At 42.7% G+C, this 12386-nt stretch overlaps 1 protein-coding gene across 7 annotated transcripts in view; it reads left to right on the top strand.

The window, feature by feature from the left end:
- The window catches only part of LOC138814620 (ATP-binding cassette sub-family A member 17-like), a 64938-nt gene that overhangs the window by 37684 nt on the left and 14868 nt on the right, over window positions 1–12386 (top strand). For all 7 annotated transcript variants that reach the window (XR_011368037.1, XM_070003682.1, XM_070003683.1 and 4 more), the window contains 6 exons: window positions 102–257; window positions 429–639; window positions 2326–2476; window positions 5497–5595; window positions 8710–8872; window positions 11165–11471. Coding sequence is in view for 6 of the 7 variants with exons in the window: in XM_070003682.1 (XP_069859783.1) it covers window positions 102–257; window positions 429–639; window positions 2326–2476; window positions 5497–5595; window positions 8710–8872; window positions 11165–11471 (1087 nt within the window). In the remaining variant the exon portion in view is untranslated. The remainder of the gene's footprint in view (window positions 1–101; window positions 258–428; window positions 640–2325; window positions 2477–5496; window positions 5596–8709; window positions 8873–11164; window positions 11472–12386) is intronic.

The following is a 12386-nucleotide window of genomic DNA, read 5'->3' as shown; positions in this document are numbered from 1 at the left end:
TATCACTTTCCTTGAAAATAGTTCCTTGTATAGTTTCCCTGGCTGCCTGTTCCTCCTAGATAAACAGCCTCATCTTCCCACCCCATCCTCCACCATTGCAGCTGAAAGGCCTGTCACCTAAGAGGTGTTCTGAAGAAGTGAAGCACATGCTATACGCCCTCAGTATGGAGGACAAGCGGAGTTCGCCATGCAAGTACCTGAGTGGAGGAATGAAGCGCAAGCTCTCCATCGGCATTGCCCTCATAGCGGGTTCCAAGGTACGGGGCGGCTGCACCCCACCTCCTGATGAGGCCGGGCCAGGTTCCCCACACACAGTGAACACGTATCTGGGCACTAGAACTCAAGGTAGCTTAGCAGATCCCCAGCACAGCCAGCCCCGGTCTGGAAAGCGGCTCTGCCATTGTCACAACTTTGCCTCTGCCATCCAGTTGTTGATTCTGGACGAGCCCACCTCGGGCATGGACGCCATCTCCAGGAGGGCCATCTGGGACCTTCTTCAGCAGCAGAAGAGTGACCGCACCATCCTGCTGACCACGCACTTCATGGACGAGGCTGACCTGCTGGGGGACCGCATCGCCATCATGGCGGATGGGGAGCTGCAGTGCTGTGGGTCGTCTCTGTTCCTCAAGCAGAAATATGGTGAGTGGCGGGCAGCAGGCGGGCAGATGGACCTCCGTCTTGTGACAGGGCCAGCACTGCTGCCTGCTGTGCTGAGGGGCACTGCCCACCGTTAGCCTTTGTGAAGGGCCCTGACGGGTGGGAAGTGACCTCCTCTCAACTTCCCATCTACTCACCCCAGAGGAGGAACCTATAACAGGAATAAGGAGGAAATTAAGTAGCCTCCATCCAGGCCTCTTGCTAACCTTGCTCTCCCAGCCATGAATGGCTGTCCTCTGCTCCTCAGGTCACTACCTGGTTGCCCTTACATAGATGTCATATTCTCAGTGACAGCCTTCCTTCTTCATTGTGTTTAAAATTATATATTTCCAATATTAACTGTCCTCATTTATTTTTGCTTGTTTATTGTCTTTTTTTTTTGTCCTGGGGCTTGAACTCAGAGCCTGGGTGCTGTCCCTGGGTTCTCTACCATTTTCAGCCACAGTACCACTTCCGATTTTCTGGTAGTCAGTTGGGAGATAGGAGTCTCATGGCCTTTCCTGCCTGGGCTGGCTTTGGACTGCAATCCTCAGATCTCAGCCTCCTGAGATTAGGATTATAGGCATGAGCCACCAGTGCCTGATTTGTCTCCTACTTGTTCAGTGAAAGCCCCATGTGAATGATTATTAGAACAGTGCCTGCCATGTCTTATGGCTTCAAAAAATGTTAGTTGATGGGGCTGGGAAGGTGGCTCAGTGATAGAGTGCTTGTCTTGCACGCATGAGGCTCTGGGTTCGATTCCTTAGCGTCACATAAACAGAAAAAACCAGTAGTGACACTGTGGCTCAAGTGCTAGAGCGCTAGCCTTGATCTGAAGAGCTGAGGGACAGAGCCCAGGCCTAGAGTTCAGGCCCCACCACTGATAGAAAAAAAAAAAAAGTTAGGGACTGGGAAGGTGGCTCAGTGGTAGAGCGCTTGCCTTGCATGCATGAGGCCCTGGGTTCGATTCCCCAGCACCACATAAGCAAAAAGCAAAAGCCAGAAGTGGTGCTGTGGCTCAAGTGGTAGAGCGCTAGCCTTGAGCTGAAGAGCTGAGGGACAGTGCCCAGGCCCAGAGTTCAGGCCCCACGACCGGACCCCCCAAAAAAAAATATTCAGGAAAAAAGTTAGTCAAATGACTCCCTCTTCCTATATGATAGAAAAAATTATTACTGATTTCTGAAAAAAAAAGGTTCAAATGCTACAAGGTATATTTCCTCAAAACCATGGGCTTTTTGTTTTGCTTTTTTTTCTTCTTGAGTTTCTGAGGATGAACTCAGAGCTTCATATATGGTAGGCAAGCACTATGCTAATGAACTGTATCTCTAACCCTGTGGTATAATTTTTATATAATATCTTTGGTCTTAATTTTCAAGGCATCTGCTTACTAAGTCTTCACTTCCTCAAGTTAGTTATCATTTAATGGGAGTGTTGCCTTAACATCACCTCCATGTGCCAGCATTGCTAACCTTGCCACAGTCACCTTCCAATTCCAGAGCAGAGGAAGACTACTAAATAGAATTTCAGAGCTCCCAAGGCCAGTTCATTATGGTTAAAACTTGATCGCATAGGGCTGTTCAGCTTCTTTCCCCAAGCACAGTCCCATTGTAAGCTGCAGAAAACTAAATATGGTCCAAGAAGAAAAGTATAGAGTAAAATGGTTTTATGGTCTTTTACGTGGTATTTCAGGTGCAGGCTACTATATGACTTTACTGAAAACACCTTTCTGTGACACACAGAAGCTCTGTCGTCTTATCTATCATCACATACCAAATGCAGTCTTGGAGTCTGATGTTGCAGAAGAATTAATATTTTTACTTCCTAAAGAGAGCACACACAGGTATGGATTGAGAGGTTAGCACAGTATATGCTGGCCACAGAAATAATGTCCTTCACGTGTGCCCACAGGCAAAAGACACATGACCCTAAGCCTCAGCCCATTAGAGAATCAGCACAGACTTAGGATCTCAATTCTGGAACATGTTTAAGTGCCAGTGAGACTTCTCAAGTGTGGGATTTGGATTTGACTCTTTGGGTATTGTTCTTTTTATTTGAAGATCTGAAACTAAAGAGAGAATTATCTGATCCACATATATCCAGTTCATTAGAGATGAAATGATGACATGGGTAGGATCATCACAATATTTCTGAATATTTCTATTCAGAATTAAACAAATAAGAGGTACATAAAAGGTACATAACCTTGTTGTTAATATTTAGCCATTCTGCCGGGCGCTGGTGGCTCACGCCTGTAATCCTGGCTACTCAGGAGGCTGAGATCTGAGGATCTCGGTTCAAAGCCAGCCCGGGCAGGAGAGACCGTGAGACTCCTATCTCCAATAAACCACCAGAAAACCGGAAGTGGCGCTGTAGCTCAAGTGGTAGAGCGCTCGCCTTGAGCTGAAGAGCTGAGGGACAGCGCCCAGGCCCAGAGTTCAAGCCCCACGACCGACAAAAAAAAAAAAAAAATATATATATATATATATATATATATATATATATATATATATATTTAGCCGTTCTGAATTCTAGGAGTTATCAATTTCCGCTTTTTTTAGGGTCAGGAAATGTATATTAATTGAGACAAGACACTCTTCTGCTTCTTCTTTTCTTTTTTTTTTTGGTCGTGGGGCCTGAACTCTGAGCCTGGGTGCTGTCCCTTGGCTCTTCAGCTTAAGGCTAGCATTCTACCATGAGCCACAGCACCACTTCTGGCTTTTTCTGTTTATGTGGTGCTAAGGAATCGAACCAGGGCCTCATGCATACAAGGCAAGCATTCTACCACTGAGCCACCTTCCCAGCCCCAACTGTTCTGCTTCTTAAGAGTGATTTTGATCAGGTCTTGACTTCACTCACTGGCTATTGACTTTGCCTCATATATATTATATATACACATACATTTCCTTTTTTTCATAAAAACTGATTACTTGTATCTTTCCTGCCTATAGGAGATAGACCAGAGACCATTTTTAAAATTTTGTCCAATACCATGTAGATTTCCTAAAACCAGGTCATGAAATGAACTTTGCTAGACTAAAATTATATTCACAGTCTTCAAATCCACTTCCTCTCAGCTGGGAACGAGGCTCAAGTGGAAGAGCACCTGCATGATGAGTTCTAGTGTCTGAGTTCAAACCCCAGTACTACCACAAGAAACACACACACACACACACACACACACACACACACACACGCACACACGCACGCACGCACGCATGCACAGGCCCTTGTATACCTTGGGCTAAGAGCCATGATAATGTAACACAGTGCCTGCCTGAATTTTAGAATCCTTTGTCCAGATGATTGAGGCTAAGCAGTGTGTACCTCTGAAATGTATCAACTAGCTCTCAGCAAAGGGCTTCAGAGCTGGAGAGTGAAACCATTCTTTATTCTGAAGCAATATTTCATTGTCATTACTTTGGCTTTCATTTTGCCCCTGAGAATTCCAAGACCTTTTACTGGAAAGACTGTCACAGTGCCTCTGTATTTTCTTTAATTTTTGTTAAGCATTTGATTGTTTCATTTTTTCATTTTTGTTTTGTCATGTGCAGTTAACACTTGAAACATTATAACTGGACATACCCGTAGGAATTTACCCACAAGTTCATTAAATACTCTTTCAATCTTTTGTTACAGCAACTGAAACTGTGGCCACATATATTTCTGATGACATGAAAAATTAAAGAATTTTCTCACTGTTCTTCCAGCCTCTGTCTAGAATTCTCCTGCCTTCTATCTGTTCCCAGAGCCATATTGCACATTCTAGTTCTTTTTATTTTGTTACAGTGCTTCTGGGATCAAATTTTGTTTCAGTTGTATATTACCAAATAACAAATTACCTCAACATTTGCTGGCTTAAAATGACAACCATTTTATTGCCTCTCATAGTTGTATAGCCTGACTGGACTCAGCCGGACAGTTTTTATAATGACTGAGACTAAAGTTGTCCAGGGCCTAGAATGAACTAGATGGAATGATCCTTCTCCCAGGGGATAACGGTACTGCCTGTCTGTCACTTGGGTGCTCCTGGGCTGCTGACAGTGGCGCTCAGAACTCCTGCACATGGCGCCTCTCAAGGCTGCATGCACTTCTTACAGCAAGGTAGGAAAGGTCCAAGCAGGGGGATCTTAAGAGTGCCTATTCAAAAGGGGAGAAAACTAAAAACAGCCCCTCTGCTTAAGGCCTGGGCTCAGAAATACCAAAACATCACTCCCATCACATTCTCTTGCTCAGAGTAGTTAAAGGGAGAGGAAAATAAGCACTACGTCTTGATGAAGAGTGAGGACTGGCATGCACAGTGTGGGGAGGAGACTTGGAATTTTTAGGTCACAAGAAGAGACGGTGAGTCCATATGTCATAAAGAGTTACGCTCTTTATGTGTATATGCCTCATCACAGAGCTTGAAAATACCTAGACAAATGTCGACAAAAATAAATGCAGTCAATTTTCGACTTTTGATCTCTAGAACATGTAAAAGGGCTAAGAACACTCTCCTGGCATTTAGAAAGCACTTCAAAATACAACTACTTAAAGATAATTTTAAAAAAGGAAAATAAAAGAGAGAGAAAGCACTTAAAAATAGTATCATTGTTTTTCTCTATTCAAAAGGAAAAAATTGATTATTAATGATTTTGCATCTACATGATGTGCTAGATGTTTTAGGCATATACCTACAGGAACCATCCAAAAGAATTTCTGTTACCCTCATTCAAGTTCTTGTGCTCTAGTTCTAAAAGTAAAGTTGAGATTTGAACAGAAATCTTGACCACACGGCCCATGCCTTTTCCTCTGTAGAGAAGTATGGGTGGTAAAGGATTCACCTGCAGACTTTCAGAAATGGAACTGTCCTTTCCTTTTTAGGTTTGAATCTCTATTTGCTGACCTGGAACTGAACCAGTCAGAGCTGGCAATCTCCAGCTTTGCAGCCTCTGTCACCACCATGGAGGAAGTGTTCATTCGGTAGGCTCCAGCCTATCAGTGTTGGAAGGGAGGCTAAAGGTCATGTATCTAAACATGGCCCATGGGGCTGGGAAGGTGGCTCAGTGGTAGAGTGCTTGTCTTCCACGCATGAGGCCCTGGGTTCAATTCCTTAGCACTACATAAACAGAAAAAGCTAGAAGTGGTTCTGTGGCTCAAGTGGTAGAGCGCTAGCCTTGAGCTGAAGAGCTGAGGGACAGCGCCCAGGCCCAGAGTTCAAGCCCCACAACTGGCAAAAAAAAAAAATAAACATGGCCCAATGATTAATCTTTTCACTAACACCCTCACTGAATGGCTGTCCAGCACGGATTGGTACTTCCAATATTGGGGATATTAGATAAGGGAGTTTATGTTAAACATAATACTCAGCAAGCCTAATTTTAGAGAATACATTTTTTTAAAAGCATTATATCATTTGAGATGTTTTTGCTTTCAAGTATCAAATAAACAATAGAAGAATTTGTTACTTCATTTAAAAAGAATTCCTAAGCCAGATAATAGTGGCTCATGCCTTTAATTCTAGCTACTCCAGGTCTCAGGGGAGACTTGGAAGAAATCAATTTGAATCCAACCCAGGCAAATATAGTCTATGAGACTATATTTTCAGTTAACCTGCAAAGTATTAGACTGGAGGCATGGCCCAAAAGGCAGAGTGCTGCCGGGCACTGGTGGCTCACGCCTCTAATCCTAGCTACTTAGGAGGCTGAGATCTGAGGATCGCAGTTCAAAGCCAGCTTAGGCAGGAAACTCCATGAGACTCTTATCTCCAATAAATCAGTAAAAAACCCAAAGTGGCATTGTGGCTCAAGCTGTAGAGTGTGTAGAGCGCACGCCTTGAGCTGAAGAGCTGTGGGATAGCGCCCAAGCCCAGAGTTCAAGCCCCACGACTGACCCCAAAAAAATAAATAAATAAAAAAGGCAGAGTGCCAGCAATGAGCAAGAAAACTAAAAGACGTCATTTGGCCCAGAGTTCAATCCCAGTGCTCTGGTGCTGGCACAAAGGTAAAACAAAACAGGCAATTTAATATGAAATTCCTGAAGCAGAATGGAAGCTTGTTTCTATCTAATGTAGGCCTTGCTAGACAGCTGCACGAAACTCTAGACAGGGCTGCACCAGGCAAAAGCTTGGCAAAAGCAACAGGGGTGACTGTATGTAGTAGAGTGATACCTTTTTTTTTTTTTTTTGTCATTCGTGGGGCTTGAACTCTGGGCCTGGGCACTGTCCCTGAGCTCTTCAGCGCAAGGCTAGAACCCTACCACTTGAGCTACAGTGCCACTTCCCATTTTCTGGTGGTTTATTCAAGATAAGAGTCTCACAGACTTTGTTGCCCAGGCTGGCTTTGAACTGTGATCCTCAGATCTCAGCCTCCTGAGTAGCTAGGATGACAGGCGTGAGCCACCAGCATCTGGCAATACTTGTCTTTTAACATGAGGATCACTGATAATATATTCACATTTATACCTATCATTTGGTATTTTTTACCAGTCCTGCACATACACATGGCTTTTTCTCTACTGTTTTTGGATTTTTTTTTTCTCATCCTATTTTCAGTTATCTCCACGTACATGTTGTAAATTATGCTTTTTTATTGATTATTTCAATTATCAGCCTAGGTATTGAGATACATACACAAATATATATAACTATATAAATATATCATATATGACATGTATATACCAAAGACTCACACCAATTAAAATCTTCAGTCTATTTTTGAAAAATACAGGGCTGGGAAGGTAGCTCAGTGGTAGAGTGCTTGCCTTGCATGCCTGAGGCCCTGGGTTCGATTCCTTAGCACCACATAAGCAAAAAAAAGAAAAGAAAAGAAAAATACAAGGACCTTTAATTTCATTGACATGCATCCCACCATCAACAGCTTGTATATATTTTTGTATACTTAAAACATGATTATTTTTGTCTGCTAAAGAAAGTTATTTAAATTCTTATGCTCATCTGCCTCTGTTTGTTTGTTTGTTGCTCTGCTTTGTGTGTGAAGAACTATGTGCATCCCACCCTGGGAAATGAATCCAGCTGTAGCCTTGTCAATAGTTTGGCTGCAAACTCTTGAAAAATCTGGAGATACAATCACCTATCCATGCCACATCCAAATCCCTCTCCCACAGAAACTATGTGAGATAATACTTGCTGTTTTAAGCTATCAACTTTTCGAATAATCTGTGTCACAGCAATAAATAGCAAATATATAATCTTTTACATGACTGAAAATGAGCCACAATTTACTGGGCATTTTGCTGTGACAAGTTGTTAGGAGTAGGTTTTTGGCCCACCAACCATGAATGGACATATATTTCCCGGCACCTGAACACTTAACTGTCAACAATAAATACATCTTTTTGCTTAGAGCAGAGGTCAGCAAACTTCTATTTAAAGGACCAGATAGTAGGTATTTTTTAAGGATATTACACAGGTACTTATATAACCACATAGCATGTATCTATTTATATGATTCTATTCTGAGCTTAAGGCCAGACAAAATAGGCCTTAATGTCAGGCACTGGTGGCTCACACCTGTAATCTTAGCTATTCAGGAGGCTGATATCTGAGGATATCTGGGCAAGAAAGCCTATGAGACTCTTACCTCCAATTAACCATCAGAAAACTAGAAGTAGAGCTGTGGCTTAAAGTGGTAGAGTGCTAGCCTTGAACAAAAAAGCCCAAACCCTGACTTCAAGCCCTATGACCTATCCAAAAAAAAATTGGCCTTAGCGGGGCCAAAGATCACCCACTGGCCAAAGATCACCAGCCCCTGGCCTATAATCTCAGCATTACTATGTTCCTTGAGGTTCAGTTTGCTTATAAAATAGATATTAAATATGTTACTTTCTTTTCATTTTCATGTGATAGCTTTTTAAGGAAAATAACAAATATGGCAATTTTTACTGGTTCTTTGAAAAAGAATTGTGAAGATCTTGTAACCCAGGATACAAATTAGATATAGCTCCTTTTACCCTCATATTCTTACCCTAACTTCTCAAAACTTTTCAAATGTTCGTTGTATTATTTAAATCTAAACAAAATGAAATGTGTTCTAATTTTGAGACTTTGTATTTGATTATGTTTTTGTTTTTGTTTAGGGTTTCTATGTTGGCAAGCTGTAGTTCACGTAGCCTAACTAAGAAGCAACATACTGTCCAACCTTACCCTCTCATTAACAGAGTTCCTATTGACAGAATTAAACATCTTCATTCAAGGATCTTCTCAATAGAGTCTGGCCTGCCAATCAAACTAAACACTGGTGTAAGCAGCATATTTTAAACATATACAAGAAAGAAAGATGTGGTTTAATTCTCAGAATTATGCTATCATTCTGTCAAGAAGTGTATGTCAACTTTCACAGAGACTCAAGAAAAAAATATTTACATTTTAGGCATAAAAGACTGGATCTGACCCAGTTGTGAGGGCACAACTGTAATTCAGTCTTCAGGCCATTGTGGCAAGAGAATAATGAGTTGCAGACTAGCCTGGGCTGCATAGCAAGACCTTTTGTCCAAAAACAATTTACACACACACACACACACACACACACACACACACATCCTTATAAATGTATAAACAACATATAATATTCTTTTAATAGTAACAAAAGAATATAGATAAACATTTTATAAAGTACTCTTGACTTTAGCTATCATCAAAGTATCATGTGAAATAAGACTACTATGAGTTAGAGGTTGATTTCCATGATTCTTAACCTTGAGTCACATAGTAAAAGAAAGGGTATTATGTAGGGCGTCTTCAAGGTAGGAACAATCTAAGCACTGTCTGATCCAGCCACCTGTCTGTAACAACCATTAACAAGAGATTAGATGGCTCCACATGGCCAAGAACTACTTTTGGAGATGGTACCGGAATTTTCTTTTTTTTTTGGGGGGGGGGTCCGGTCATGGGGCCTGAACTCTGGGCCTGGGCGCTGTCCCTTAGCTCTTCAGCTCAAGGCTAGCGCTCTACCCCTTGAGCCACAGCGCCACTTCTGGCTTTTTTTATTTTTGCCTATGTGGTGCTGAGGAATCGAACCCAGGGCCTCAGGCATGCAAGGCAAGCACTCTACCACTGAGCTACCTTCCCAGCCCTCAAAAAAAATTTTTAAGTCAGATTTTTCAAGCACTGGTGGCTCATGATTATAATTCTAGCTACTCAGGAGCCTGAGATCTAAGCCAGTTCTAGGCCAGCTGGGTAGAAAACACCTTAGGAGACTCTTATCTCCAAATAATGACTCAAAAGCAGGAAATTGAGCTATGACCCAAAGTGGTAGATAGCTAGCCTTGAGCAAAAGAGCTCAGGGACAGCACCAGGCCCTCAGTTCAAGTACCACAACTGGAAAAAAAAGTCATATAGTATTTGGTAGAGACTTTCAGGTATTTGTTCATATTTTAGGTAGGAACTTAGAATGTCTTTCTCAGATCCCTTCAGGGGTTCTCAGACCAGGGACTGTACATATGAAAGTATTGCTTCCTCCCCACCCCACTCATGCAGACCCCAGAAAAGCCATGTGAGCACCTTCAGCAAGCACTCTGAGGATCCTACCCCAGGCTGACTCTAGTTGTTAGGACCTCAGGACATAACTGCACATGGTGACATTGACTGCCATCACCACCAGGGGCGTGTTTGCATGCAGGCCTTATGTATTCATACAAGCCATCTGTAAGATACATGACTAGGATCGAGATACCTTGGTTAAAGAGTATCTGGGTATGAGATTATTTTCATCTAGACAATTCCTTTTCAAAATCTGTTGTGCCAAATGAATACTTCACTAATGGTGGCATTTTCCCCAAATTTCTCAACCTTAAGTTTTTAACATGGAAAAAAAATATATCATTTACATTTGGTACCTTAGGTTCTACTTTCAGATTCTTTTTAAGCCAGACACCGGTGGCTCATGTCTGTAATCCTAGCTGCTCAGGAGGCTGAGCTCTGAGGATCGCAGTTCAAAGCCATCCTAGGTAGGAAAGTCTGTGAGACACTTCATCTCCAATAAACCACCAGAAAACCGGAAATGGCACTGTGGCTCAAGTGGTAGAGCGCTCACCTTGAGCTGAAGAGCTCAGGGTCAGCACCTAAACCCAGAGTTCAAGCCCTACAACTGACAGAAAAACAAAACAAACAGAAAAAAACATTCTTTGTCATTTGTACTTTCTCTTCGTGCCATTTAATATCAAATCGTGAGGCATTTTAACTTGAAGCAAATTTTGAACATGATTAAAAAGTTAGGGCTGAGAAGGTGGCTTTAGTGGTAGAGTACTTGCATAGCATGCATGAAGCCCTGGGTTTGATTTCTCAGTATCACATAATCAGAAAAAGCTGGAGGTGGTGCTGTGGCTCAAGTGGTATAGAGTTCTAGCCTTGAGCAAAAAGAAGCTTAGAGACAGTGCCCAGGCCCTGAGTTCAAGCCCCAGGACTGGCAAAATAAAAAAATGATAGATGAATTGTGAGAGATGCAAGTGGCTAGGAGCCAGGAGCGTCAGGACCTCCAGCTTCTGTTGCCATGTTGATGCAGTGCCTCCTCTCTTTTTTTCCCTTTTATTGTAGTTCAATCTTCTCTGCCAACAATTTTATGCCATGCTCCTGAAGAGGGTTACATATTCTTGGCGGAATTGGATGGTGATGTTATCTATACAGATCCTGGTGCCTCTGGTGGTCATTGTATTCACCCTCATGTTCTTCAGCTTCCAAACAAAGAGCCTGGAGAGTGTTCCCTTGAAGTTGACTCTAAAAACATATGGTCGGACTATTGTTCCATTCTTTGTCTCTCAGAACTTCACCCTGGATACTCAGCTTTCAAATCACTTTGCAGATATGCTTGAGGCTGAGGGGCAGATTCCTCTGCAGATCCCAGGTAAGACTCAGAACACAGGGGAATGGGCACAAAGTAGGCTAATTTCATATTTTACAGGGAAATTATATCCTTGTGGCTACTTGCTGTTCTCGGCAAAATGACAAGAAAGAGGGTTGCTAGGAATGAGACCAGGCGTGTTTCTCTAGGAATTAAGGTATTCCCCCAAGGCAAGTGTATTCAGAAGAATATAGATACAGATATATATCTCAAAAGAGTTTGTAGGTAAATTTGTGATAAATACAAAGAAAAAGTGGAGTGGAAGCTGTATAAGAAATAAATACAGCCAGGCGCCGGTGGCTCATGCCTGTAATCCTAGCTATTCAGGAGGCTGAGATCTGAGGATCATGGTTCAAAGCCAGCCTGGGCAGGGAAAGTCTGTGGTGAGACTCTTATCTCCAGTAAACCACTAGAAAACCGGAAGTGGCGCTATGGCTCAATCGGTAGAGCACTCACCTTGAGCTGAAGAGCTGAGGGATAGCGCCTAAGCCCAGAGTTCAAGCCCCATGACCGCCCAAAAAAAGAAAGAAAGAAAGAAATACATTGGTGGGGTGCTGGTGGCTCATGCCTGTAGCCCTAGCTCTCAGGAAACGGATCTGAGAAACATGATTTAAAGCCAGCATGGACAAGGAAATCTGTGAGACTCTTAGCTCCAGTTAAGCAGCAAAAATCTGGAAGTGAAAACAAAACCAAGCAAAAAAGCTAGACTTAGAGTTGAGGCTCAAGTGGTAGAGTGCCAGCCTTGAGCAAAAAAGCTAAAAGACGGCACCCATGTCCTCTAAGTTTAAGCCCTGGTACTGGCACATGCGCACGTGTGCACACACTTACACACACACTTTAATCAAAATTTGGTTTTAACTTTAGTGCAGGAAGAGGGGGGGGAAGTCCGTAGGGCATGTGCCTCTGAAAACAGGCCCT

The sequence above is a fragment of the Dipodomys merriami genome, unplaced genomic scaffold, assembly GCF_024711535.1.
Source record: "Dipodomys merriami isolate MVZ:Mamm:240054 unplaced genomic scaffold, mDipMer1.0.p SCAF_60, whole genome shotgun sequence".
Lineage (NCBI taxonomy): Eukaryota > Metazoa > Chordata > Mammalia > Rodentia > Heteromyidae > Dipodomys > Dipodomys merriami.
The sequence above is the reverse complement of the archived record's forward strand: the minus strand, read 5'-3'. Positions and strand labels throughout refer to the sequence as shown.